The sequence below is a fragment of the Neophocaena asiaeorientalis genome, unplaced genomic scaffold (assembly GCF_003031525.2).
Source record: "Neophocaena asiaeorientalis asiaeorientalis breed wild unplaced genomic scaffold, Neophocaena_asiaeorientalis_V1.1 scaffold118, whole genome shotgun sequence".
NCBI classification, from domain to species: domain Eukaryota; kingdom Metazoa; phylum Chordata; class Mammalia; order Artiodactyla; family Phocoenidae; genus Neophocaena; species Neophocaena asiaeorientalis.
In genome coordinates, this window is record NW_020175528.1 from 3,049,112 (window position 1) to 3,071,089 (window position 21,978).

Below are 21,978 nucleotides of genomic sequence, written 5' to 3' on the forward strand. Positions count from 1 at the left end.
TCTATTTCCAATGCTTTTAAATGTACTCTTCATCTCATTTATTGAGGTCTTCAACTCGAGAATTTCTGTTTGGTTCTTTTTTAGAGTTTAAGTACTCCTTCTGTTCATTAATTTTATTCCTGAGCTCACTGAACTGCCTTTCTAAGTTTTCTTGCAGCTCACTGGGTTTCTTCATGACAGCTATATTGAATTATCTATCAAATTGCAATATTCTGCATCTTTAAGTTTGGTTTCTGGAAAATCATCATTTGCTTTTTGTGGTACTGTCACTGTGGTTATTCATGGTGCTAGATGAGTTGTTCCTCTGCCAGTTCATCTGAAGTAGGGACAGGTTTGAGATTAGAGGCCTTTCTTTTGTTTTCCAGTAGGTGGCACTATAGCATAGGTTTTTGGTTTCTTTTACCTGAGGCGCCTCTGGCTCTATTTGAGTCGGCCCTTTCCACCTTCCACCTCCTCTGTTAGAGGTGTGACTCCCTGCCCTCATTATCGCACCTTGTGCCTCTGGAGTCGATGGTAGCTCCTTCTCCCACTGTCACTGGTGTTGCTGCTTGGTGCATCTAGATGGTAGGCTCTGCCATCTCATCTGGGATCCCATGAATTGCAGGCTCCACTGCCATGGGGGGAGGGGAATGAGGAGAGTTGGGAGGTGAGCTGAGGTTGCATGGGCATCTCTGCTGTGTCTGGTATTGTAAGGTTCATGGAGCTCTGCCACAGTGGACCTGGAGTTGTTGGCGCCTCAGTGGCTGGAAGGACAGGGTCTCAGGCCCCACTGCCACTGTTTCCCAGTTACCCGTGGCCACAGGAGCTGCTGGGGCCAGGAGGCTAGAATCATGTGTACCTCCCTCCTCTGCCACTGTTCAGTTCTCTGGGGCTGCAGAGACTCAGTTGCTGTGGCTGGAGGGCTGGGATTTGCAGGCACCACCTCTTCTGTTCCCTTGCTTTCAACTTCTCTATGTGTTTCAGTACACCCACCTTTAGATGTACCAATGTGTGGATTCTCCGGTGTGCTGGTGTATTGAGCGGAAGTACCCTTGTTGTACTGTGGATGTTTTACTGGTTGTAGATTGATGGGGTGAGACAAAGGTAGCTTTTCACTCTGCCATAATGCTGACATCACTCCAATCACAAAATGTATTTCTTAAACAATAAAACTTGAAAGTTGAAATTGCTCCTTGATTCATGGGCTGCAGAATGGATGCTGTGTTAGCAGGCATGAAAACAACATTAATCTCACTATACATCTGTATCAGAGTTCTTGGGTGACCAAGTGCATTGTCAATGAGCACTGACATTTTGAAAGGAATCTTTGTTTCTGAGCAGTAGGTCTCAACCGTGGGCTTAAAATATGTAGTAAAACATGTTGTAAACAGATGTGGTGTCATCCAGGCTTTGTGGTTCCATTTACAGAGCACAGGCAAAACAGACTTAGCATAAACCTTAGGGCTCTAGGATTTTCAGAGTAGTAAGTCACTAGCTGCATTAGGCCCTAATAAGAGAGTCAGCCTGTCCTTTGAAGCTTTGAAGCCAGGCATTGACTTCTCCTCTAGCTATGAAAGATGGCATCTTCTTCCAATATAAGGCTGTTTTGTCTACATCGAAATTCTGTGGTTTAGTGTAGCCACCATTAATGATCTTAGCTAGATCTTCTGGATAATGTGCTGCAGCTTCTACATCAGCATTTGTTGCTTCACCTTGCCCTTTTCTGTTATGGAGACGGTTTCTTTCCCTAAACCTCATGAACCAATGTCTGCTAGCTTCAGACTTTTTTTCTGCAGCTTTCTCACCTCTTTCAGCCTTCTTAGAATTGAGGCAAGTTAGGGCCTTGCTCTGGATTAGGCTTTGGAAATATGGTGTCCAATTTGATCTCTGTAAACTACTAAAATTTTCTCCATATCAGCAATAAAGCTGTTTCACTTTCTTATTATTCATGTGTTAACTGGAGTAGCACTTTTTTTTTTTTTTTTTTTTTTTTTTTTTTTTGTGGTACGCAGGCCTCTCACTGCTGTGGCCTCTCCCGTTGCGGAGCACAGGCTCTGGATGCGCAGGCTCAGTGGCCATGGCTCATGGACCCAGCTGCACCACGGCATGTGGGATCCTCCCAGACTGGGGCACGAACCCGCGTCCCCTGCATCGGCAGGCAGACTCTCAAACACTGCGCCACCAGGGAAGCCCTGGAGTAGCACTTTTAATTTCCTTCAAGAACTTTTCCTTTGCATTCATAACTTGGCTAACTCTGGCACAAGAGGCCTAGCTTTTTGCCTGTCTCAGCTTTTGACATGGCTTCCTCACTAAGCTTAATCATCTCTAGCTTCTGATTTAAAGTGAGAGATGTGTGACTCTTCCTTTCAACACTTCCTTTGAACACTTAGAGACCATTGTAGGGTTATTGATTGGCTTAACTTCAATATTGTTGTCTCAGGGAATAGGGAGGCCCAAGGAGAAGAAAAGAGATGGTGGAATGGCTAGTTGGTGGAGCAGTCAGAACACACACAGCATTTATGGAATAAGTTCGCTGTCTTGTATGGGTGCAGTTCATGGTGCCCCAGAACAATTACAATAGTTAACATCAAAGATCATTGACCACAGATCACCATAACAAACACAATAATAATGAAAAAGTTTGAAATATTGCAAGAATTACCAAAATGTGAGTATACAGAGACCTGAAGTGAATAAATGCTGTTGGAAAAATGGAACTGATAGACTTGTTCAACACAGGGTTGCCACAAAACTTCAATTTGTAAAAAACACAGTATCTGTGAAGCTCAATAAAATGAGATATGCCTGTAATGCCCTCTCTTTTTTGAATTTAATTACCTTTTAATCCCTACCTTCTTCACAAGGCCTACCAAACTTCTCTGGCAATGCAGTGCAAAGAGATACTTTTGATATCTGAAGCCAGTGGTTTGAATTTTGACTTCAGATTTGCCCCAAATCCATGACTCCTGGACTTGTTTGGTTCATTTTTGGTATCTTGCTAATATCAAAAAGATATTTCTAATATTTGTACCACTTATTTTGATATTTGATCACATTCTACTATGTACCATTATTTAAATATTTTGTGTGCTAAGGTTTCTCTACCCAATTGGACTGTAGCTCCTTGAGGGCAAACACTAATGCTTAATTAGCAATAACACAGTAATTCAATGACTCAGAGGAAAAGCATCGATAACTGAGCTTATTTACTCCTTTAAGCATCCATATGTTTTATTTTAACTACTATGGATAAAATATATTCTAAAATAGTCTTACTTTCTTAAACTGTACTTTTAAAAATCTCACACTATACCTAATAGTTTTATGCATATCAAGGACTCCAAATAACTCGTTTTAGAAGAAATGTATTAAATAAATTCTGTATACCAATGCATATGATATATGTCAAGACTAAAGAGCAAATGAGAGGTATTATTCATTTTAGAAAAGAAAAATGAATTTAGTAACTGTCCTCTGCTTATGCTTCCATTTCAAAATGCCAATATGCCAGGAATTCTTCCTCAATAACAAGTCACTAATAATCAATAATAAATTAAATTAGGTTTGGATTTTATAAAACTTGAATTCCAGGGAGTTCCCTAGTGGCCTACAGGTTAGGATTCTGGACTTTCACTGCCGTGGCCCAGGTTCAATCCCTGGTTGGGGAATTGAGATCCCACAAGCCATATGGCATGGCCAAAAAACAAACAAACAACAAAAAAACAAACAAGCAAACAAAAATTGAATTCCATTTTGGGAAGAAAGGCTTGGCCAAATCTTGCAATCCTAACACTGTTGATGAACAAAAATATATTGCTTTGATTCCTGAAAATATTGAACTGAGAAGTCAAAATACCTGATAATAGGCAACTTTAAATAAATTTATTAGTATGAAGTAAGTTATTCATCAGTAAAGCAATGGTCCATGAGTATGACAAGAAAATGAGTGGAACGTTATTATTACTTCTTAGGAATTAATAACTTGTGATAATATAAACAGTAGGCATGGGACAATACACTATTTGACTATAATACACTAATATACGAAATTAAGTTACATTTCGCCTGTTACCTAGTTTAAGCGATAAGCTCTTTCTACAAGTCTAATGTCAAAACCATTTTTATATATACTACTTCTTAGAGAATGGGCTGGAAGGAAACATTCCACAGGCAATTAAATAAAACCATTAAATGTACTAGATTTAGGGTCTTCTGGAATTCTAGGGAAGGGGACTCAGAGGATGAGGGTCCAGAATGGGAAGGACACTTAATTTTCATTGTATATTCTTGGTACTACTGAATTAAAAAAAAACATGCATATATTACTTACTCCATTAAAATAGTTATTATTTAAAGGGAAGGAAAAAATTGTACAAAGAAAAAATTTATATCTTATCTAAGGTGATAATCATAAAGCAGAAAACATCCTATATATGCTAAGATCTGTGATAATAGTTCAACATCAACAGAGTCACCTTGATATATTTAATCAGCAAACATGCAGTTCTCACTCTCACCTTCCAAAGTGAAGGACTATATACCGAATGAGATCACCCTGCTTTTCCATTTTGTTGTCTGTGACCATGGGCATCAATTTGTCATAGTACTTGGCAAGGTAGAAATGCCCATCCTCCCACTCTGGCAGGAACAAGGTCACATCCTGTAAAAGATAACAGAGAATATCCACTTAATAAAACCCCCCACTATGCTGGGAAGTAAAGTATAAATAGATAATTAGGGATCAAAAGTATGAGACCGACATCTAGGCAGAGCAAAGTCAAAGGCAGACTGACTCTAGTGTAAATAAGGAATAGCTACTTTCTTACAAAGGTTTTCTCAGGATAGCTGGTGGGTTCTGGTGGGTTGCCCGCTTATCAACATGTCATGCTAATTTGCTATATAGGGAAAAACACTCCACTTACATTGCCACTTTATATGATACATCAAAATAATTTTCAGATGGATTAAGGTATTTCATGTATGTGTGTACAGGTATATTTTTATTGTTTTAAAAAAAAACCTCAGAGAAAGAATATCAAATCTTTGAAGAGGACTGGACTTTAAAGGCATTCAAATATGGTTTAAAAAAGAAATCACATATCATTTTTCTCTAAGATCTACAAGTTATTGCCCTCTCTCTCAACTCCTTCATAATCAGGCTTTTGAAAAGAATTCTCCAACTCACTGTCATTCCTCAAACTATTTCTTTTTGGTTCAGTAGACACCACTCCACTAAAGTAGCAACTTAAACAGACATACTTTCCAATTCTGATCTCACGTGAGTGACCTCTCTTCAGCATGTTTCTGTTGTCCATGCCATTTCTTCTTTGAATCACTTTCTTCCTTTGGCTTCTGCGAGGCCACAATGTTCCAAGTTTTCTCCTACCTTTCTGGCCACTCCTACTCAGTCGCCTTTGTCATTTCCTCTCCCTTTCCCTTATATTTGTATATTGTGTGTGGTTTATTATTTTTTAATTATATTACTTGAAATGTGATGGAAAATACATAGAACAGCTGAGTAAAAAAAATTTTTTAAATAAAGCTCGACTCTTAATTCAAGCAAATTTGAGAACACAGTTTAGACCAGGAACCTTAAAATGAGATTGTAAGTTTCCTCCAAATCTAATCCTAAAACCTTACAGATACAAACCTGCTTGTGGATAGAGGACAGAATGACATGATTAGATATATGGAACAGATGCTGGATTCATGTGCCTAAAACGGGCCACAGGGACGAGGCTCCCAGTGTGCTTTTCTCATCTAGTCAAAGGAGAAGCAAACGGAATGAAGGAAAATGCTAATTAAGATTGCTTCTAAAAAGATATTTTCAATCTGGTTTCATCATCTTTCTATCTCCCTTCCTTTCCTTTCTTCCTCCCTCCCTCTCTCCTTCCTTCCTGGTTTAAGTTAAAATTTTATTTTAGAAAATAAAATCTACATACAGAAAGATAAATCTTATATGCAAAGCTTGCTCAATTATCACAAAGCGATCACACTTATATAAGAACTCCAGAAACACGAGCCTCCCCCTTCGCCCTCCCAAACACTACTCCCTTTGTTCTCCTCCCAAATAACCACTACTACAGATTAAATATTTGTGTGTTGTCCCCCCTCCCCCCTCGCCCAATTCATATGTTGAAGCCTAATCCCCAATGTGATGGTATATGGAGGTGGGGCCTTTGGGAGGTGATTAGGTCACAAGTGTGGAACCCTCATGAATAAGATTAGTGCCCTTATAAAAGAGGCCCCAGGGCCCTCCCTTGCCTCTTCTGCCATGTGAGGTCATAAGGAGAAGATGGCTGTCTATGTAAGCAGGGCCTCACCAGACTGAATCTGCTAGCACCTTAATTCTGGACTTCTCAGCCTCCAGAACTGTGAGAAATAAATGTTGCTTAAGCCACCCAGTATATGGTATGTTTGTTATAGCAGTGCATATGGACTAAAAACAAGTACTATCTCCATTTCTGATAAAATAATTTTGTTTTGCTCATTTCTGAACTTTATATAAATGGAATCATACATGTATGATATTTTCATATGACTTTTTTCCTTCAACATTAAGTTTGGGAGAACCATTCAAGTTGTTGGATGTAACTTTCGTTTGTTGGTTTTCATTGCTATACATACAGTATTCCATTATAGGGATATGTTATAATTCGTTTATCCATTCTATAATTGATTGACATTTCTACTTCCAGTTTAAAATCTACAAATAACGTTGGTATAAACATTTTTGTACATGTTCTATGGAGACGTGTTGAGCATTGATAAAGTGGCTGTCACAGTATTATCACCTTTAGGAGAAAACACCAAACTGTTTACCAAAATGATTGTAATAACTTATACTTCCAGCAGCACTGTATGAGCGTCTAAATGCTCTATAGCCTTGCTAACACTTGAAAATATCAATCTTTTAAATTTTAACCATTCTTGTAGGTATATAGTGTTAGCTCATAATACTTTTCTTTAAACTGAACGGCAGTTGATTTATAATATTGTATTAGTTTCATCATAATACTTTTTAAATTTGCATCTATTCCTGTCTACTACAGTGAAGACATTTTCTTTTTTTGGGTCATTTATATATATCCTTCTGTTAAATCTTCTATTCAATTTTAAAATTGAGTTGTCTGTATTTTTCTTATTGACTTTTAAGAGTTCTTATTATATTCTAGATATAAGCCTCACCATTTATGTATCGCAAATATCTTGTAATCTATTGCTTACCTTTACATTCTTTTAAAATACTTATTAATAAATATATATTTTTATTTTTTAAGTAAAAAATAAAAGCTGATGTACAATATCATGTTAGTTTCAGGTGTACTACATAATGATTTGACATTTGCATACACTATAAAATGATCACCATGATAAGTCTAGTAACCACCTGTCCCCATACTAAGTTATTACAATATTATTGACCATATTCTTTATGCTGTATGTCTCCATGACTTATTTATTATATAATTGAAAGTTTATACCTCTTAATCCTCTTCATCTATTCCCCCCTACCCACCTCCCATCTTTCTTGCCTTTACATTCTCAATGGTATCTTTTGATGAACAGAAATTCATAATTTTAAGTTAGTCAAATTTATTAATCGTTTCTTTTATAGTTATTGTTTTTGATCTGTTTAAGATGTCCTGAGCTACCTCTAGGTTTGAAGATACTCTCCTATATTCTATTTTGGGACCTTTATTATTTTGCCTTTCACATTTAGATCTACAATCTACCTGAAGTTTATTTTTGTTTATGTTGTAAAGAAGGGATCAAGTTTGACTTCTCCTCCCATAAGCTATCCAAATAACACAACAATGTTTACGGAAAAGATCATTCTCTCAACTCTACAATACCACTTAGAATCTGTTTCTGGGTTCTCTCTTCTGTTCTATTGGCTATTTGCCTAGCCTTACATGAACACAACATCATCTTAATTTCTATACCTTTATAATAAGTCTTGAAACACATCCTGGTTATTCTCAGTTTGCCCCTCTAAAATACACTTGTCACTCCACTCTTTTCTGCTCTATAATCCAAAAGATTGACATTGTTGATTTCTATCAGTGGGCCTATTTGCCTTCTGGAAATTGTTGTTCTTATAGTTGCCCCATGATTGTTCTTTCCTTAGCAGCTGTTTCCAGCAGGGCCTCATCGTTTTGAGTTATGCATGTGTATCGTGGTATTCAGTCAAAGACTCAGTGGTGATTCTAATGCAGATCTAGAACTTTTTGTCTAACTCCTTTTTCCAGGTTAGTCTGCTTCACAATTCTAGCCATCCGCTCTTATTTTATTATTTTGTATCTTCTATATTCCATGTTTTTAATTTTTTTTCAGTTCCTTTTCTAACTCCTTGAGATGGATTCTTAGCTTATTAATTTTGAGCCTTTATTTTCTTCTAACATATGTAAATAATATTTCAAATTCCCTGTAAGAATGGCTTTAGCTGAATCCAAGTTTTGCTATGTCATATTTTTATTATCATTCAGTTCAAAGTATTTTTCAATTTCCACTGCAATTTTTTCTTTGACCCATGGGTTACTGAGAAGTATCTCTTTTCTAACACCATCTATGTAAGGCTTAATACGTAGTAAGGAAGGTAAATACTGTGTTTGTTCAAAAATTTTCAGGCCAGACTGTGGTTAACTTTGGGAAGGAGGATGAAAGGGTGAGTTCTAGAGCATTAAGAACATTCTACTTCTTGATATGGGTGGCGGTTTCATGACTATATTTATTTCGTGATAATTCCTCCAACTATACTTATGTTATATATTCACTAAAAAGTCAAAAAAGCTTCCTGGCTATTTTTATACATGTGCTCTTCCCATATGGACCTTAAAATAATTTTATCTATTCTCAAAAACAACAAAAAAAGTGAGTTTCTAACTGAAATTGCATTATACATTCACTTACCTTATATTTTTTCATAACTGCATTGCTTTCAAAGTTAGCTGTTTCTTCCATAAAACGGCCCACTAGTAGCATAGCTCGTCCATGGATTAACATGTTCTTACTTTCAGTTGGGGTTTTATTTTCAGGAAAACATAACTCAACACCCTTCTGAAGAACAATTAGTGCCTGGTGAACATCACCCTGAAAGAAAAAAGGCAACAACAAGCCTTTTAATTTAAGAACATATTTCCATTTTCTGAAAAGCAAATAAAATTGTTAGAATTTAAAGTTCATAAGGTATTTTATGTATAAACCTATTTGTAATTTCATGTTCATCTCTCATTTTCCTCCTATGAAAGTAAAATCCTAAACAGGAATCATTGCTTCATTTCATATAGAACTCCTGTATTCATTCATTCACTTGTTTTTTACAGTCAGTCAAAGTGCAGGAAACTGAAGATATATGTAGATGATTAGGGATAAACAAACATAAATATGTCAAAATCTCTAGCTTAAAAAAGTTCACAGTATGGGCTTCCCTGGTGGCGCAGTGGTTAGAGTCCACCTGCCGATGCAGTGGACGCGGGTTCGTGCCCCGGTCCGGGAGAATCCCTCATGCCGCGGAGCGGCTGGGCCCGTGAGCCATGGTCGCTGAGCCTGTGCGTCTGGAGCCTGTGCTCCGCAATGGGAGAGGCCACAACAGTGAGAGGCCCGCGTACCGAAGAAAAAAAAAAAAAGTTCATAGCCAAGTGAGGAAATAAACTATAAAACAACAACACAATGTGCTAAGTGTTATTAACAGAAGAATATACATGCATATTATGTAGGAAAGAGAAGACAGTCTGCTAAATCTACCTGAAGATATAGGAAAATGGAGTTGAGCAGTGGTCAGGCAAAGTAATCACATGAGGAAAATCTAAGTTAGGTCTTAAAAAATGAGTAGAAATTTTCCTGGCAAAGAATTCAGTGAAGGCCACTCTTGGTAGAATTGTGTCTCAATTTTAGTTGAGAAAAAGGCAAGTAGTCTGGTTTTAGCTGAAGATTAAAGGGTTGTGAGATAAAGGGTTTGTGAAGACTAAAGGGTTTGTGAATACTAAAGGGTTTGTGACAACTGAACCTGAAGAGGTAGGCTGAGACTCGATGAGAAAGGGCCTTGTGTACTTTCTAAAGTTCTGACTTAATCCTAAAGCCATGAAGAATACTTTGAAGGATTTTAACTGGGGGAGTGACATGATTCAGGGTACATTTTAGAAAAATGACAGAATGCAGTAATGAACACCAAGAAATGGTGAGACCTCAAAAAAAACTTAATATTCCCAGAGGGTGTAAATGCTAAGGGCATGAAGGAAAGCAGCAACGATAAATAAGAGGGAGAGGATTCAAAAGATATTTCTAAGGTCAGTTTAGTCTCCAACTTGATGTGGAAAGTGAGGGAGAGGAAGAAGTTCAAGATGATGCCCAGATTACTGTCATAAATGAGAGGATGTGATAGAGTCCTACTCAGAAAAATAAGGAATATGGGAGGAGAAACAGGCAGTGAATTTTACATGATGAATTGCATTTTGAGCATACTGAATTTAAGATATTACAATACATACATGTTCTAGCACTAGCTCTGAAAATGACCTGACTAATGCAGGCTGAATTATTACTTTCATCTCCCATCCAGGAAACATCTCCTCCCCTGTCCTTTCTTAGCCACCATAAAAGTTGGTTTAATCACAGATGGCACCAACTATAGTTGCTAACCGTCAATTTCAGAACATGCTATGCCTACTACTAATTCTAGACTGGTGGCAAGCATGAGGAGATATGAAAGTAAGAGTCCTTTAAATCTGCGGCATGAGCTTTTCAAGGAGTTTGTATATTTTAAAGCCCCCTTCTTATAACTGTAGCTTTAATCTGAGGATTGCTGAGGACGTTTGTTCTGAAGCTAAGCCCTTTCTGACAGGCTAGATTAGAAGTGGATCTTTACAGCAACAGTGGCAAGTCTACACAAAACTAATTATCTGCCAAGAATGTAATAAGGACAGTGTTATGTTCACCTAAACATTTCTTGAGTGCACTCATGTATATATATATGTATACATATATATATGGTAAAAACAAAGGAAAAATTGGTCATTTCCCTCAAGAAAAAAATGGAAGACAGATGAAAACAGAGAGAACTGCACTTTCAGTCTTGAAATTGGGGACTTCAGGATAGAAGGAAGTTTCTTCCAGATGATAGTAGATAAATGATGCAGAAAGGTGACAGAAAAAGAAGGTTCTGAATTTAGATTAGGGATCTAATCTCTGTCATGCCTTTGTAGGAAGTACCTATGATGGAAGTACGTACAATGACGTCCCCTTGGCCATTACCTTGGACCACAGCCACTTTGCCCTTTCCACATACAGTTCAGCAAGTCGTGATTCTCCAGCATTAAGGAGAGCATTGTAGGCTGTCTGGTGGTGACCAGCCTTTCGAGCTACTCTGGCACTCTGTAGCCAGCATTCTCCAACCATGTCTTTGTAATCTGGTCTAAAGGAATGTGACAAAATGGGAGGGGGGGGAAGAGCATTTTTAAGTATATTCAACAGCTTAATTAAAATATCTCTTCCTAATATGGAACCTTCTCAATATATCTTTTCAAAGGAATCAAAGAATATTTATTTGTTAAAAAACTAATTTTAATTTTCTTAGAGTTCTCCATTGTTATCAATTACAAGCCTATGAAGACCTTACTATTGACTTATATCTGTACCTCCCCCAGATACGTTTTCAACATTAAAAAAATGATATATTGCACATAAAAGTAATTTTTAAGTTCTAGGCTCATTTTAACTATATAGTGTAGACTTGACAACTGACAATAGAAAAATACAGATTCAGAGAGAAAATTAGGAAAGATAAATACTCCCAAGTAATATGCAAATATAATACTGAATTCACTATAACTGACATGAAAAAAAAAAGTGTGTAAAACCTTTTGTTGAGGCTTAATAAAGCTCTCCGGAGAGCCAGTATGGGCTCCTTTGCTCTGTAGGAATTCTGGGTCATTTCTAGTCGAGCTACCCAATTTAGTGAATCTTCTTGAGTACTGTCACCTGGAGACTGGTGAAAAACTGGTTTGACGCTATGCTCCAACTCACACAACATGTGCAATCTGAAGACACATAGAGCCTATGTTAATATGTTATAATAGCCATATTAATTTGACATATAAAGCATGTACTTTAAATTAACCATAAAGAATATGAAATGTGCAGTTTTCTTTAGAAGAACTTTAACCAATATATATTCTTGGTATATAAACAGTAACATTTAAAACTTTTCAAATTGGGTATAAACACTAATTTATGTTGATTTGAATAGTTAGTGCTTTGCTATGATCCCTAGACCCCTCTAATTAAATTGGAGAAGGGTATATAAAACTAAATTCAAATGTATGAAAGCCAGACTTTACCACCTGTATAAAGATAAAAGAAAATATAAATCAATGTAAATATTTGTATATATTGCTGGTGCTATTGTAAGAGGACCTGGCATAGTAGATGCCAGTAAAAAATTGTGAAATGAATGCAATTAAAATTTTTTTTTTTTTCCTAAGGCTGATGGAAACATTTGTGATACATTCAAATTAACTTTTTCCCATGTCTATAACCCAGTGTTAAAGCATGCAGTTGAGTAGCTACATAACTGAATTAATCCCAGTGGTTCAATCTCTGGTTTCATTAAGCTGTTACCAAAGGGGCTGATACAAAATATAATTTAAAAAATAGCGTATTTTTCTTTTTAATTTACTGTTGTTCAATTACAACATATGTTTTATTCTTTTCTTCAGGTAAATTAACAGACCTAAAATGTTTTCCATCATTTTCTTCCTTACCTCTAAAAATTAATATTACTTGTGAGTAATATTAATATTACTTGTGAGTAATGTAGTACCTACATTTGAGGGGGGAGTGGGAAATGTCAAATGCATTTCTCAAAGAGAAAAAGGAAAGGGAACCAACAAGTACTGAGCACCAATGTGCCAGGCAGAGTAGACGTCTAGTTATTTAGGTTATATAGAAAATAAACTATGACATCACAACAAGACAAATGTAAGATATTTTTGCTATTTTTCAGAAGTCTCATATTTGCCTTTCTAATTAAAAGGATGTATGTTAGGACATTTTAAAAAAACTATACATAGGGTGATTGTGAGGTTAAAAAAATGAAAAGAGCCATTTTGTGAGCTCTGCGTAACACCAAACACACTATCACTTATTTAGCGAGCACAAAATTCCAAGCCTGTCATATGACACCTACAGACCAGGAATATAAAAATGGAAACCTCAAAATACCTCACAATATATTCATATCCTCGTTGGTAAGAGCCTCTTTCAAAGCTTGCAGCTGAAAGAGGCACAATTTGTTCTGCTCTCACTAGTTTCAATGTGTCATAAAAAGCTGTGATATCTTTTTTTTTAGCTGATAATAATAACTGTCCCAGTCTGACACTCCATGTTGTAGATTTCCCATCTGAAAAACAAATGAAGAGTCAAGGCATGCCATGATAGCTGGATTCCAGAACAAGCTTTATTTCATTTGATAAAATGATCAACAGAAATCCGGAACAGATAGTTTCATTCCACTTTGAACTTAAACAAGGCAATCATAAAACAAGCTGAGAGATTAATTACGAATGTTGCTTAGCTACTTAAGTCTAAATATTTATGGCATATTAAAACTGCTTATATTTTAAGAAGTAATTTTACCTGCTGCCAAATAGTTTTCTACCAAATCCCACTGTGACAATTTCCAAGCTGCTTCCACTCTGTATGTGTTTAATTCATCTGTCCATTCAGACCTGTTAAAAGAAATACATATCACTTAAACATTTATTTAAAGTAGCATTTAGAGATTTTTTCATTGGTTTAGATACTCTATTTATTGTAGTTATTTATTGCTCTATTCATTGTATTTGTATGGTATTGTATTTTGTATGTAGGTACAAAATAATTATCTCTAGCCAAAACAATCCCCCAAATTTTAATGTTTCCAGTCCCCCAAAACATTTTTTTCAATAATCACTTCTGATACAGCCATTTAAAAATGCCATTTTTTGGGACAAATTTGTCATATATTAGAGCAGAATTAATGCCTGGATAATTACAAAGAGCAGTTGTAAAATGAGTTGCATGCTTAACTTGAACAAAGAGCAGGGAGAAAAAAGAGCCAACTGAACATACATGCATTCAGAGGTAAGCAATTCTAATAACTTGGTATTTTGAATTAAATTTAAGACAAAAAACATAGAAGCTGGTGGGGTAGGTTGAGTACTGGGGTACATAGGACACTCAATAATAAAGGCATAACAATGTTACAAATTATGTGTCAATAGTATGACAAAGGATACAAAATTAGCTACCTAAAATACATAACTATTCTTAAATTATTTTCAGTTACTTTAAAATTGGGGTTTTTAAAAGCAGCATTATATAGGTAATTATTTTTTCTAAGTATCCTACTTATGTGACACTAAGATGGCTAGTGATGTTTAGATCATGACTGTGTAGAAGAAGCTATACTTCCCCATGTTTCTTCTTTATTAAATCATATCATTTGAATACCTGCTATATACTAGACCCTCAGCTAGGCACATTTTTCTATTTAATTACCTAATAATACCAAAGGTACACATACTATAAATAAGGTAACAGACTCAGGGAGGCTGGGATCAATGCCCTTAAAAGCCCTCCTTGTTCTTTCTGTAGTAAAAACACATAAAGAAAACATAACAAATGAGTCAATTAATTTTTATTAAAAAAAACTAAAGTAGTAGCATAAATATCGAATATTCTCTAATGTCTAAATACCACCAAGAACAATTTAGAACAAAGCTAAAAGAAATACAATAGAAATATAATTTTCAAAAGTCCAACTTTGAATAACTTCACTAGCTTATCACTCGATGCCCAAGTATCAAAATTTTAGGATACGAATCTGAGTAGAATTAGCAGGAGTTGCTCTCCAGAGGGGATATATCACACCAAGAAGTACCAAATGGCAATGAGGATCAGGCTGTGAGAACTTACTTCCATAAATGTATTAAAAAAATGACTGTGTAGGTTAAGCACAGTCAATAATTTTGGAGAAATATTTGTTTAAATGCAAATATTCTCTCCAAAGAAAACTCGTCCCCTCAATGACCATTTGCTTCAAGGATACAGTATCCTTCATTTAATATTGAAACTTGCCTTTCCACAAATCGAACGATCAGGAGGCTCTATGTATCCCAGATCCAAAGAGAAGACTGTGCAGTGTGCATCATAAGGAAACATGACACCTCGGCTTGAGCCAAAACAAACTTTCCCAAATTTCTGCAATCCCTTTATTCACAAGGTCTCTCAATTAATCTGGAGACACATATCTAAAACATATAACAAATCTTTCCTTGCTTCTGTAAAGCTTCTTTCATCATTTCGTAAATCCACTAACCATCCAACTGACACTGAGCTTCTCTACTCCCAGACACTGTAGAACAGTGGTCTTTAAAATCAGTTTGGAATTTATAGAAATTATAGAGCTGTTTTCAGCGTGAACTAACTAAAAACAGTGGCCTGTGCTCTTTGGCAAACTAAGATCCCATCACTTTTGACCAGATCTCACTGTCCAGAAAAGTCAACTGGGGTCTGGTAAATACATTTAGGAGTAAGGCTTTTTCAAGAGCGCAACCAACCTTCCTAGTAATTCTCTAAACTAGAAGAACCATGCATGTCTTAATCTCTGCCACATGTAAGTACTTTTTTGGTGGGTATCGTTTGGTTTGCTATAAGAAACCATTTTCTTTAGGAAAGGGAGGATAATTTCATTTTTACTAGTCTTTTAGGAGAAAATCAACCCACACATTCTAGAGTGGTATTCCTTAGTTCAGTCACAAAGTTTCCCTCTCCCCAGCACAGAAAATAACTGGTGCTGATAATGTAGGCAGAGGTTAGATAATCTTCTGGAAATACTAATATGAGCTTCACCAATAGTAGGTGAAGTCTTGCAGGTTCCTGTCATAAAGCAAATTTAATTCAAGGATGACTCTTTGCATAGACGATAAGCTGTTAAGTGCTAGATTGACTTAAGAGACAGTAGGAAAAATTATTTTTTGGTGTTTATCTCCAATACCATGAAAACAAAAAAGATTTCATTACTTTAGTAAACATTATTTCAACCCAATTAATTAATTAAAAATTTCCCATTCCAAACTAACAACAAAAGAAAATCATTCTTTTAAAAAACATTACCTGTTAGTATGCACTCCATTCACCTGAGTGATTACAGTAGACAGCTGACCAAGACCTAACATGGACTTCACTACGCCATGATAGTGAATGATCTGGAAATTTAAAAGTATTTAAAATAGCAACTGTTACTTCAAATACATCTTAGGAACCAAAAAGTGTTTAACTGATATTCATTAAAAAATGCTATCTACCTCACTGAGCCTACCTTTCTTAGTTTAACAACTGACTTGCTTGGCTATATGGCAGAGCCCTCTACTGATGTCCTAAACACAACTGACTTTTTTTTTTTTTAATGGAGATAACCTATAAAAAAATCTCAGATTGCATTCATTATCTTTTCCAGATATGGTCTGGTTTTTGGTTCAGATCAAATATAAAAGTAACAAGTACTCCTTAATACTTTGTTTAAAGATTATTTGTCATATTATTTCTCACATAAAAATTAAAACTCAAACGTCACAATATTATTAATATCGATTTTGGGCTTCAGTAACTGAAAAGTTAAATAGGATTGTGAAATATTCTTTAAAATTGAAAACAAGCCTGTGAAAAATAAAGGCCCTACACACTGAACTTCTGAGAAAATGAACATGTCAATTATGACAAAAAGGAATACCCTGAGATTAGAGAGGATCTAAGTCAAGATTATAAATCAATGATTCTAAACCCCTTTCCTGTTCCAACATACATGAGATATGCAACGTCCCCCCATTAGCAACTGTAGCCCAGTGATTCTAAGGGACCATTTCAGAGATTCCCAGATGGTGATAGGGGGCATGTGTAATCTGAAAAAGTTTCTTAGGCTGTAGAGAATCACTATCATTATTAAAAATTGATGCAAGTCTTATACTTTTAATAGCAATCTAAAATTATATCAATTTTAGAGTAATGGAACATAGAGTTTAATGTAAGTATACTTCACAGTAAATCTCATTTATTTGGGAGATTTGTAAGGTCACAGAAATTTGGTATTGGAAGGGATCTCTGAGATCCTCTAGCATGTCTCTAATTTTATCAATCAGGAAACTCAAGTTCAGAGAAGGTTAAATATTTTCCAGACACACTGTGACCCTGGTAGAGACAGTATTGAAATTAAGGTTTCCAAAGTTCCTAGTTCAGAGTTCTTTTTGTTATAAGGCCTTTCATTTATCTCTTACCTGGTCTGGTTCTAACTGAATAGCCCTGTCATAACAAGCAGTGGCATCCCTCAGTAAGCCGATGCTTTCATGTTCAAGGATCTGTTCTTTTAGAGATGGTTCTGCCTTTCGAATTGCACTTACTCCAGCCACTCCATCTGGTTCATGCATAGCAGCATACAATTTCTTTGTTCAATCATTAAAAAACAATCAAGGGAGGAAAAAAACACAACTGGAAATAAAACTATAAAGCCACCAGTTTATGTAAAAAAATATATAAGAATTTTTTTCTCAAAGCAACAATATGTATTTGTTTCAAGATAGATTCACAGTGAAACTGCAAACTTATTTCCAGGCATTCTGTTCCACTTAAATATACTCATATTCCGCTTAAATACAAATCTATACTAATAACTGTTATTGATAATGAGAGCTGTAAAGAACCTCAAAGTCCTGAACTCTTTTAAAAATCCAATATATAATAAATTCTGTTGAGTATAGTTTATAAGTATTTTATTGTATTTTAAAACTTAAAAACATTTTAAACAGAATTTTAATATATTCATATTGAGATGCTTTCAAGAAACACAAGAGACTAAATCTGGGTTCAAAGGAGATATTCAGGATGAAGATAAAAATTTGGGAGCAATTAGCACAAAGATGGCAGGGGAAAGGATGAAATGATTTAGGAAATGAATAGAGGGAGAGAAGAAAAGAGGACTGGGGAAGGACATCAGAGTACCTGTATATTTATAGACAAGGAAGAACTAACAAATGAAACTGAGAGGAGAAGCCAGAGTAGTTTGAAGAAACCTGGAGAATGTGGTATCCCAGAAGTTGTGAGAGAAAAGAAAATACCTTAATAAAGAAGTGGTCAAATGATGCCATGAGATTAAGAAAATGAGGACTGGGAAGCATTTATTGGATTTGGTAACATGGAGGCCACCAATTTTCTTAGCAAGAGTAGTGTCAGTGCAATGGAGAAAGAACTCTTGTTGGAACGGGCAAAGAGTAAATGGGAAGTAAAGAAGGAATACAGAGAAGATGGGCAACTCTTTTAAAAACTGACTGTGAAAGGAAACAGAAAGATGGGAAGTATCTGAAGAAGATACTGTAAGATCAAGGGAATTATAAAAAATTAAGATTTTTTACAGGCGACACCAGAGCATGTCTATATGCTCTATGTACTCTGGATGAGAAAGAAAAATTAATGATATTGGAGAAAGCAGGAATATCTGAAGGATTGAAATCAAGAACAAAAGTAGAAGAACTGAATTTTGGCAGGAAGGGATCCTTCCTTAGGAACAAGAGAAGGGAAGAAAGAGAATATGGTACAGAAGCCAATGTATTCTCGGATTTGGTAGACATCTGGCTTCTACTTTCCTAATGAACAATGAAGCAAGATCATCTCAACAGAGTAAGTAAGGTGGAAGCAGAGAAATGAAGAGAAGGTAAGAAATAGTCATCTTGAAGAGTGCGAAAGTAGTCTTTACTAGAGAAACATAGAATGACTGAAGGCAGTGTTAAAGAGTCCCACTGATGTTTGAGATTATGAGTTGAAAGGAAAACCAGTTAAAAATCCATTGTGTGATTTTTCTCCAGTGATGTTCAGCTGCTTACATGCAGACACTGGGAAAGCAGATGGGTGAGTTTATCCAGCACTGGAGTCTTACAAAGTGAATACAACACAGAGGGAGAAAGATGAGGGAGCTGAACATCCTTGTAAAGGAATGACTTTAACAATGAACAAGAGACTCAGAGCTAGACAAGGGAGAAAAAGACAGGATAGGACTAATCATCCAAAGGCTACAAGCTACTCATTTTCCAGTTCTCTCACCACACTCTGCTTTTTGACCTGAAAAGAAGCCCAACAATCTTGACCTCTTATTTAATCCATTGTATTAGGCCCACTGGCCCTTACTTTCTTTTCTACCCTACACAGTCATAGTATTATTGTCTAAACCAATAAAATGAACAATCTAAACATAAAAGACTGGCAATATTAAATGTCATTATTAAGTTCACTATATTAATATCAAACCTGTAAAAATCCAAGATGCTCTTGAATATTTTGCTTCTTTTCTGTAATAAATGATTCAAAGTGCATTACAGCTCGTGTGTATGCTTTGGAGCGAAAGGACGCTACTGCCAGAGTATCCTGAGGTATGAGGTCTAGAAAACGAGTTACACTCTGATAGTCTTCATAATCCACAGTAGGTACTAGATTATAAAAAGATAATTGAGTAATTAAAGACTGAGAAGATGAAATTTTAAAAGTATCCGTTTAAATTTCAATTTATTTATTTTTAATTTATTTCATGAAATAAATTAATCTAAATGTATTAGGGTATCTTACTTAGAAGGTAACTACCAACAAGAAGATTGCTCAGAAGATTCCTGCTCCAACAGGAACAGGAATATGACTTATCTTGCCTTGAACAGTCATTTAACTTATTTGAGCTTCTGTTTCATTTATAAAAGGGAAATATTAGTATCTGTCTTGCCTTACTTACAATTTTGTTGTGACAATTAAATGTAAATTTATATTAAATGTCGAGGAGATATAAAGATGATACAAAAGATACAGAGATGAGTTATTTATTATTAATAACTATAAAAACACTGATAAAGTATAGCTATTAGGAGGAAAAAAGTAGAATTATAGAAATAGCCTTCTTTTTAATTTTAAAATTATTTGTTAACAATCTATTTTTTTCCTGTGTTGCTATATATACAATATTAACTAATACAATGGAAATAAAAAGTAAAAGTACCTTTCAAGTAAAATCACAAATACTTTAAAATGGTAATTTTTTTAAAGAGTCTAAGAAAAGACCTAACAGAAACTTCTGGACTATCCAGTTTAAGAATTCTTATTTAAAACTTATAAATTTTAATAACGACTCATAACAGCATGTAGAAAACAGGAAACAAATAAATTTCATAATCAAGATAGTAAATTTAAAAGAAATTATATTTAAAATAAATTCTTTACTTCCATCAAAATTTGTAAATCATTTCAAATTATGAGAAATGTTAAAGTATTGTACTTTTGAAACATTACAAATGTTACTCTTAAAAGCTAGAGTTTTCATTACTATGTTAGTAAGAAATGGTAATAACAGAGTTCGCGTTTGGTTTTTTTGTTATCATTTTCACATGCAGAAACAGAAACAAACATTCAATTGTTGAAATAATGTAAAATATATCAATAATTAGTCTTACTGCAGAGAAAAACATTCCCCTAAACATAATTATTTGCAAGTCCAAAAAATCTTAGAAAAATAAGAAACTGTTGTGCTTAACAACAGGAATGTATGTGCTTCCACAGATATAGTAACAAGAGGGAGATGCTCACAAACTGAGAACTTGGTGTAAGTGAAGGCCTCTTTAAGGGTCTTAGTTTTTCCAATTAGCCTCGAAGCTTTGGGGGAAAATCATGTGATTCCACTAAATGGCTAAAGTATACGAGAAGCAGAAGTATCATATACTTTACCCACTTGCTGCAAGAATGAAAAACACAAAAGTTCAAAGACATTAAGAGTATCTATTAATGTCTGATGAATATAATTCTTCTCACCAAGTGCTTGTATCATAGGGGCAAGTGTCATTTTAAACTCTAATGAGATTCCTCTTTTAGACACCTTTGTGGGAGTTGTAATATCACAGGGAAAGAAATAGCACGATAGTAGGTGTAGCAGAGTATAGTATAGTAACATATATTAAGCATATTTGGAGAGCCTGCTGGATACCAAACACTACCAGAGAAAGGGAAAAGAAGAATAAAAAGAATGAGATGAATTTAAAAAAGAAAAAAAAAATAGGCCATGAAATGAATGAAAGTAAACTCTTTGAAATTTAAAACTTAAATGTGAAAAAGACTGCAAAGAGTATCTTATAAGTGAAAAAGTATAAAGAACACTTCACTATTCATATATATACGCACTTAATTTATATCATCACCATCCCAATTAATCCTCAATCTTCTAAGGGAGATAAAATCAACCCTATTTTATGCAAAGAAAAATTAGGTATGTGTTTTGCTTAAGGAAGTGACAGTAGGAATTTAAAGAGAGGTTTTCTAACTATAAATTCACTGCTCTTTCTCAGTAAAAAGGCCATCTTAAAGGGGAAAAAAAGGCATGCAAGAAAACATAGGTCTTTTAAAAGCTAATGCTTAAATTACAGAACTGATACAGAAAGGAGCTAACTTGTTAATAATTAAGAGAAGGAAGTATACAGAAGTTATGACTTACTCATGGAGTCCACCTTATTTCTGTTTGATTTGCCTTGTGGAAATTTTTCAGCATTCAGTGCCTGAAATTTGTGCCTTGCCCACTGTGTGAGATGGTCAAGCATGGAGAACACAGTCTGTGTACTGAGCTGACACAGATCAGATGCACTGTCTTGGGTACTTATGGTATGCTGATCGTCATGCTTTAGAACTGCCATAATTTCTGCATAAACCTAAGAAGAATCATTTTATGGTGAATAATATGTCTGCATAATATCATTTTACAATTACCTGACATATAAGACTAACCACTTTAAGGCAATAATTTTCAAAAGAAAAAAATCCATCATAGATTAATAATAAATCATTTTTCTCATCTATAATTAAGCCAATAAAATGTTTCCCTGAAAAGAAAATATACTGTAAAAGAGTCACGAGAGTAAATATAAAAATATTTTAAAATTCTTCTAGATT

At 35.2% G+C, this 21,978-nt stretch overlaps 1 protein-coding gene across 1 annotated transcript in view; it reads right to left on the reverse strand.

Moving 5' to 3' along the window:
• Positions 1 to 21,978, reverse strand: part of ATR (ATR checkpoint kinase) — a 102,134-nt gene that overhangs the window by 23,509 nt on the left and 56,647 nt on the right. Inside the window, exons 27-36 of the mRNA XM_024769090.1 lie at positions 21,527 to 21,737; positions 19,312 to 19,490; positions 17,292 to 17,456; positions 16,135 to 16,226; positions 13,615 to 13,706; positions 13,201 to 13,378; positions 11,838 to 12,017; positions 11,233 to 11,392; positions 8,893 to 9,072; positions 4,497 to 4,639 (exon numbers count right to left, since the gene is read on the reverse strand). Of these exons, the coding sequence (XP_024624858.1) occupies positions 4,497 to 4,639; positions 8,893 to 9,072; positions 11,233 to 11,392; positions 11,838 to 12,017; positions 13,201 to 13,378; positions 13,615 to 13,706; positions 16,135 to 16,226; positions 17,292 to 17,456; positions 19,312 to 19,490; positions 21,527 to 21,737 (1,580 nt within the window). The remainder of the gene's footprint in view (positions 1 to 4,496; positions 4,640 to 8,892; positions 9,073 to 11,232; positions 11,393 to 11,837; positions 12,018 to 13,200; positions 13,379 to 13,614; positions 13,707 to 16,134; positions 16,227 to 17,291; positions 17,457 to 19,311; positions 19,491 to 21,526; positions 21,738 to 21,978) is intronic.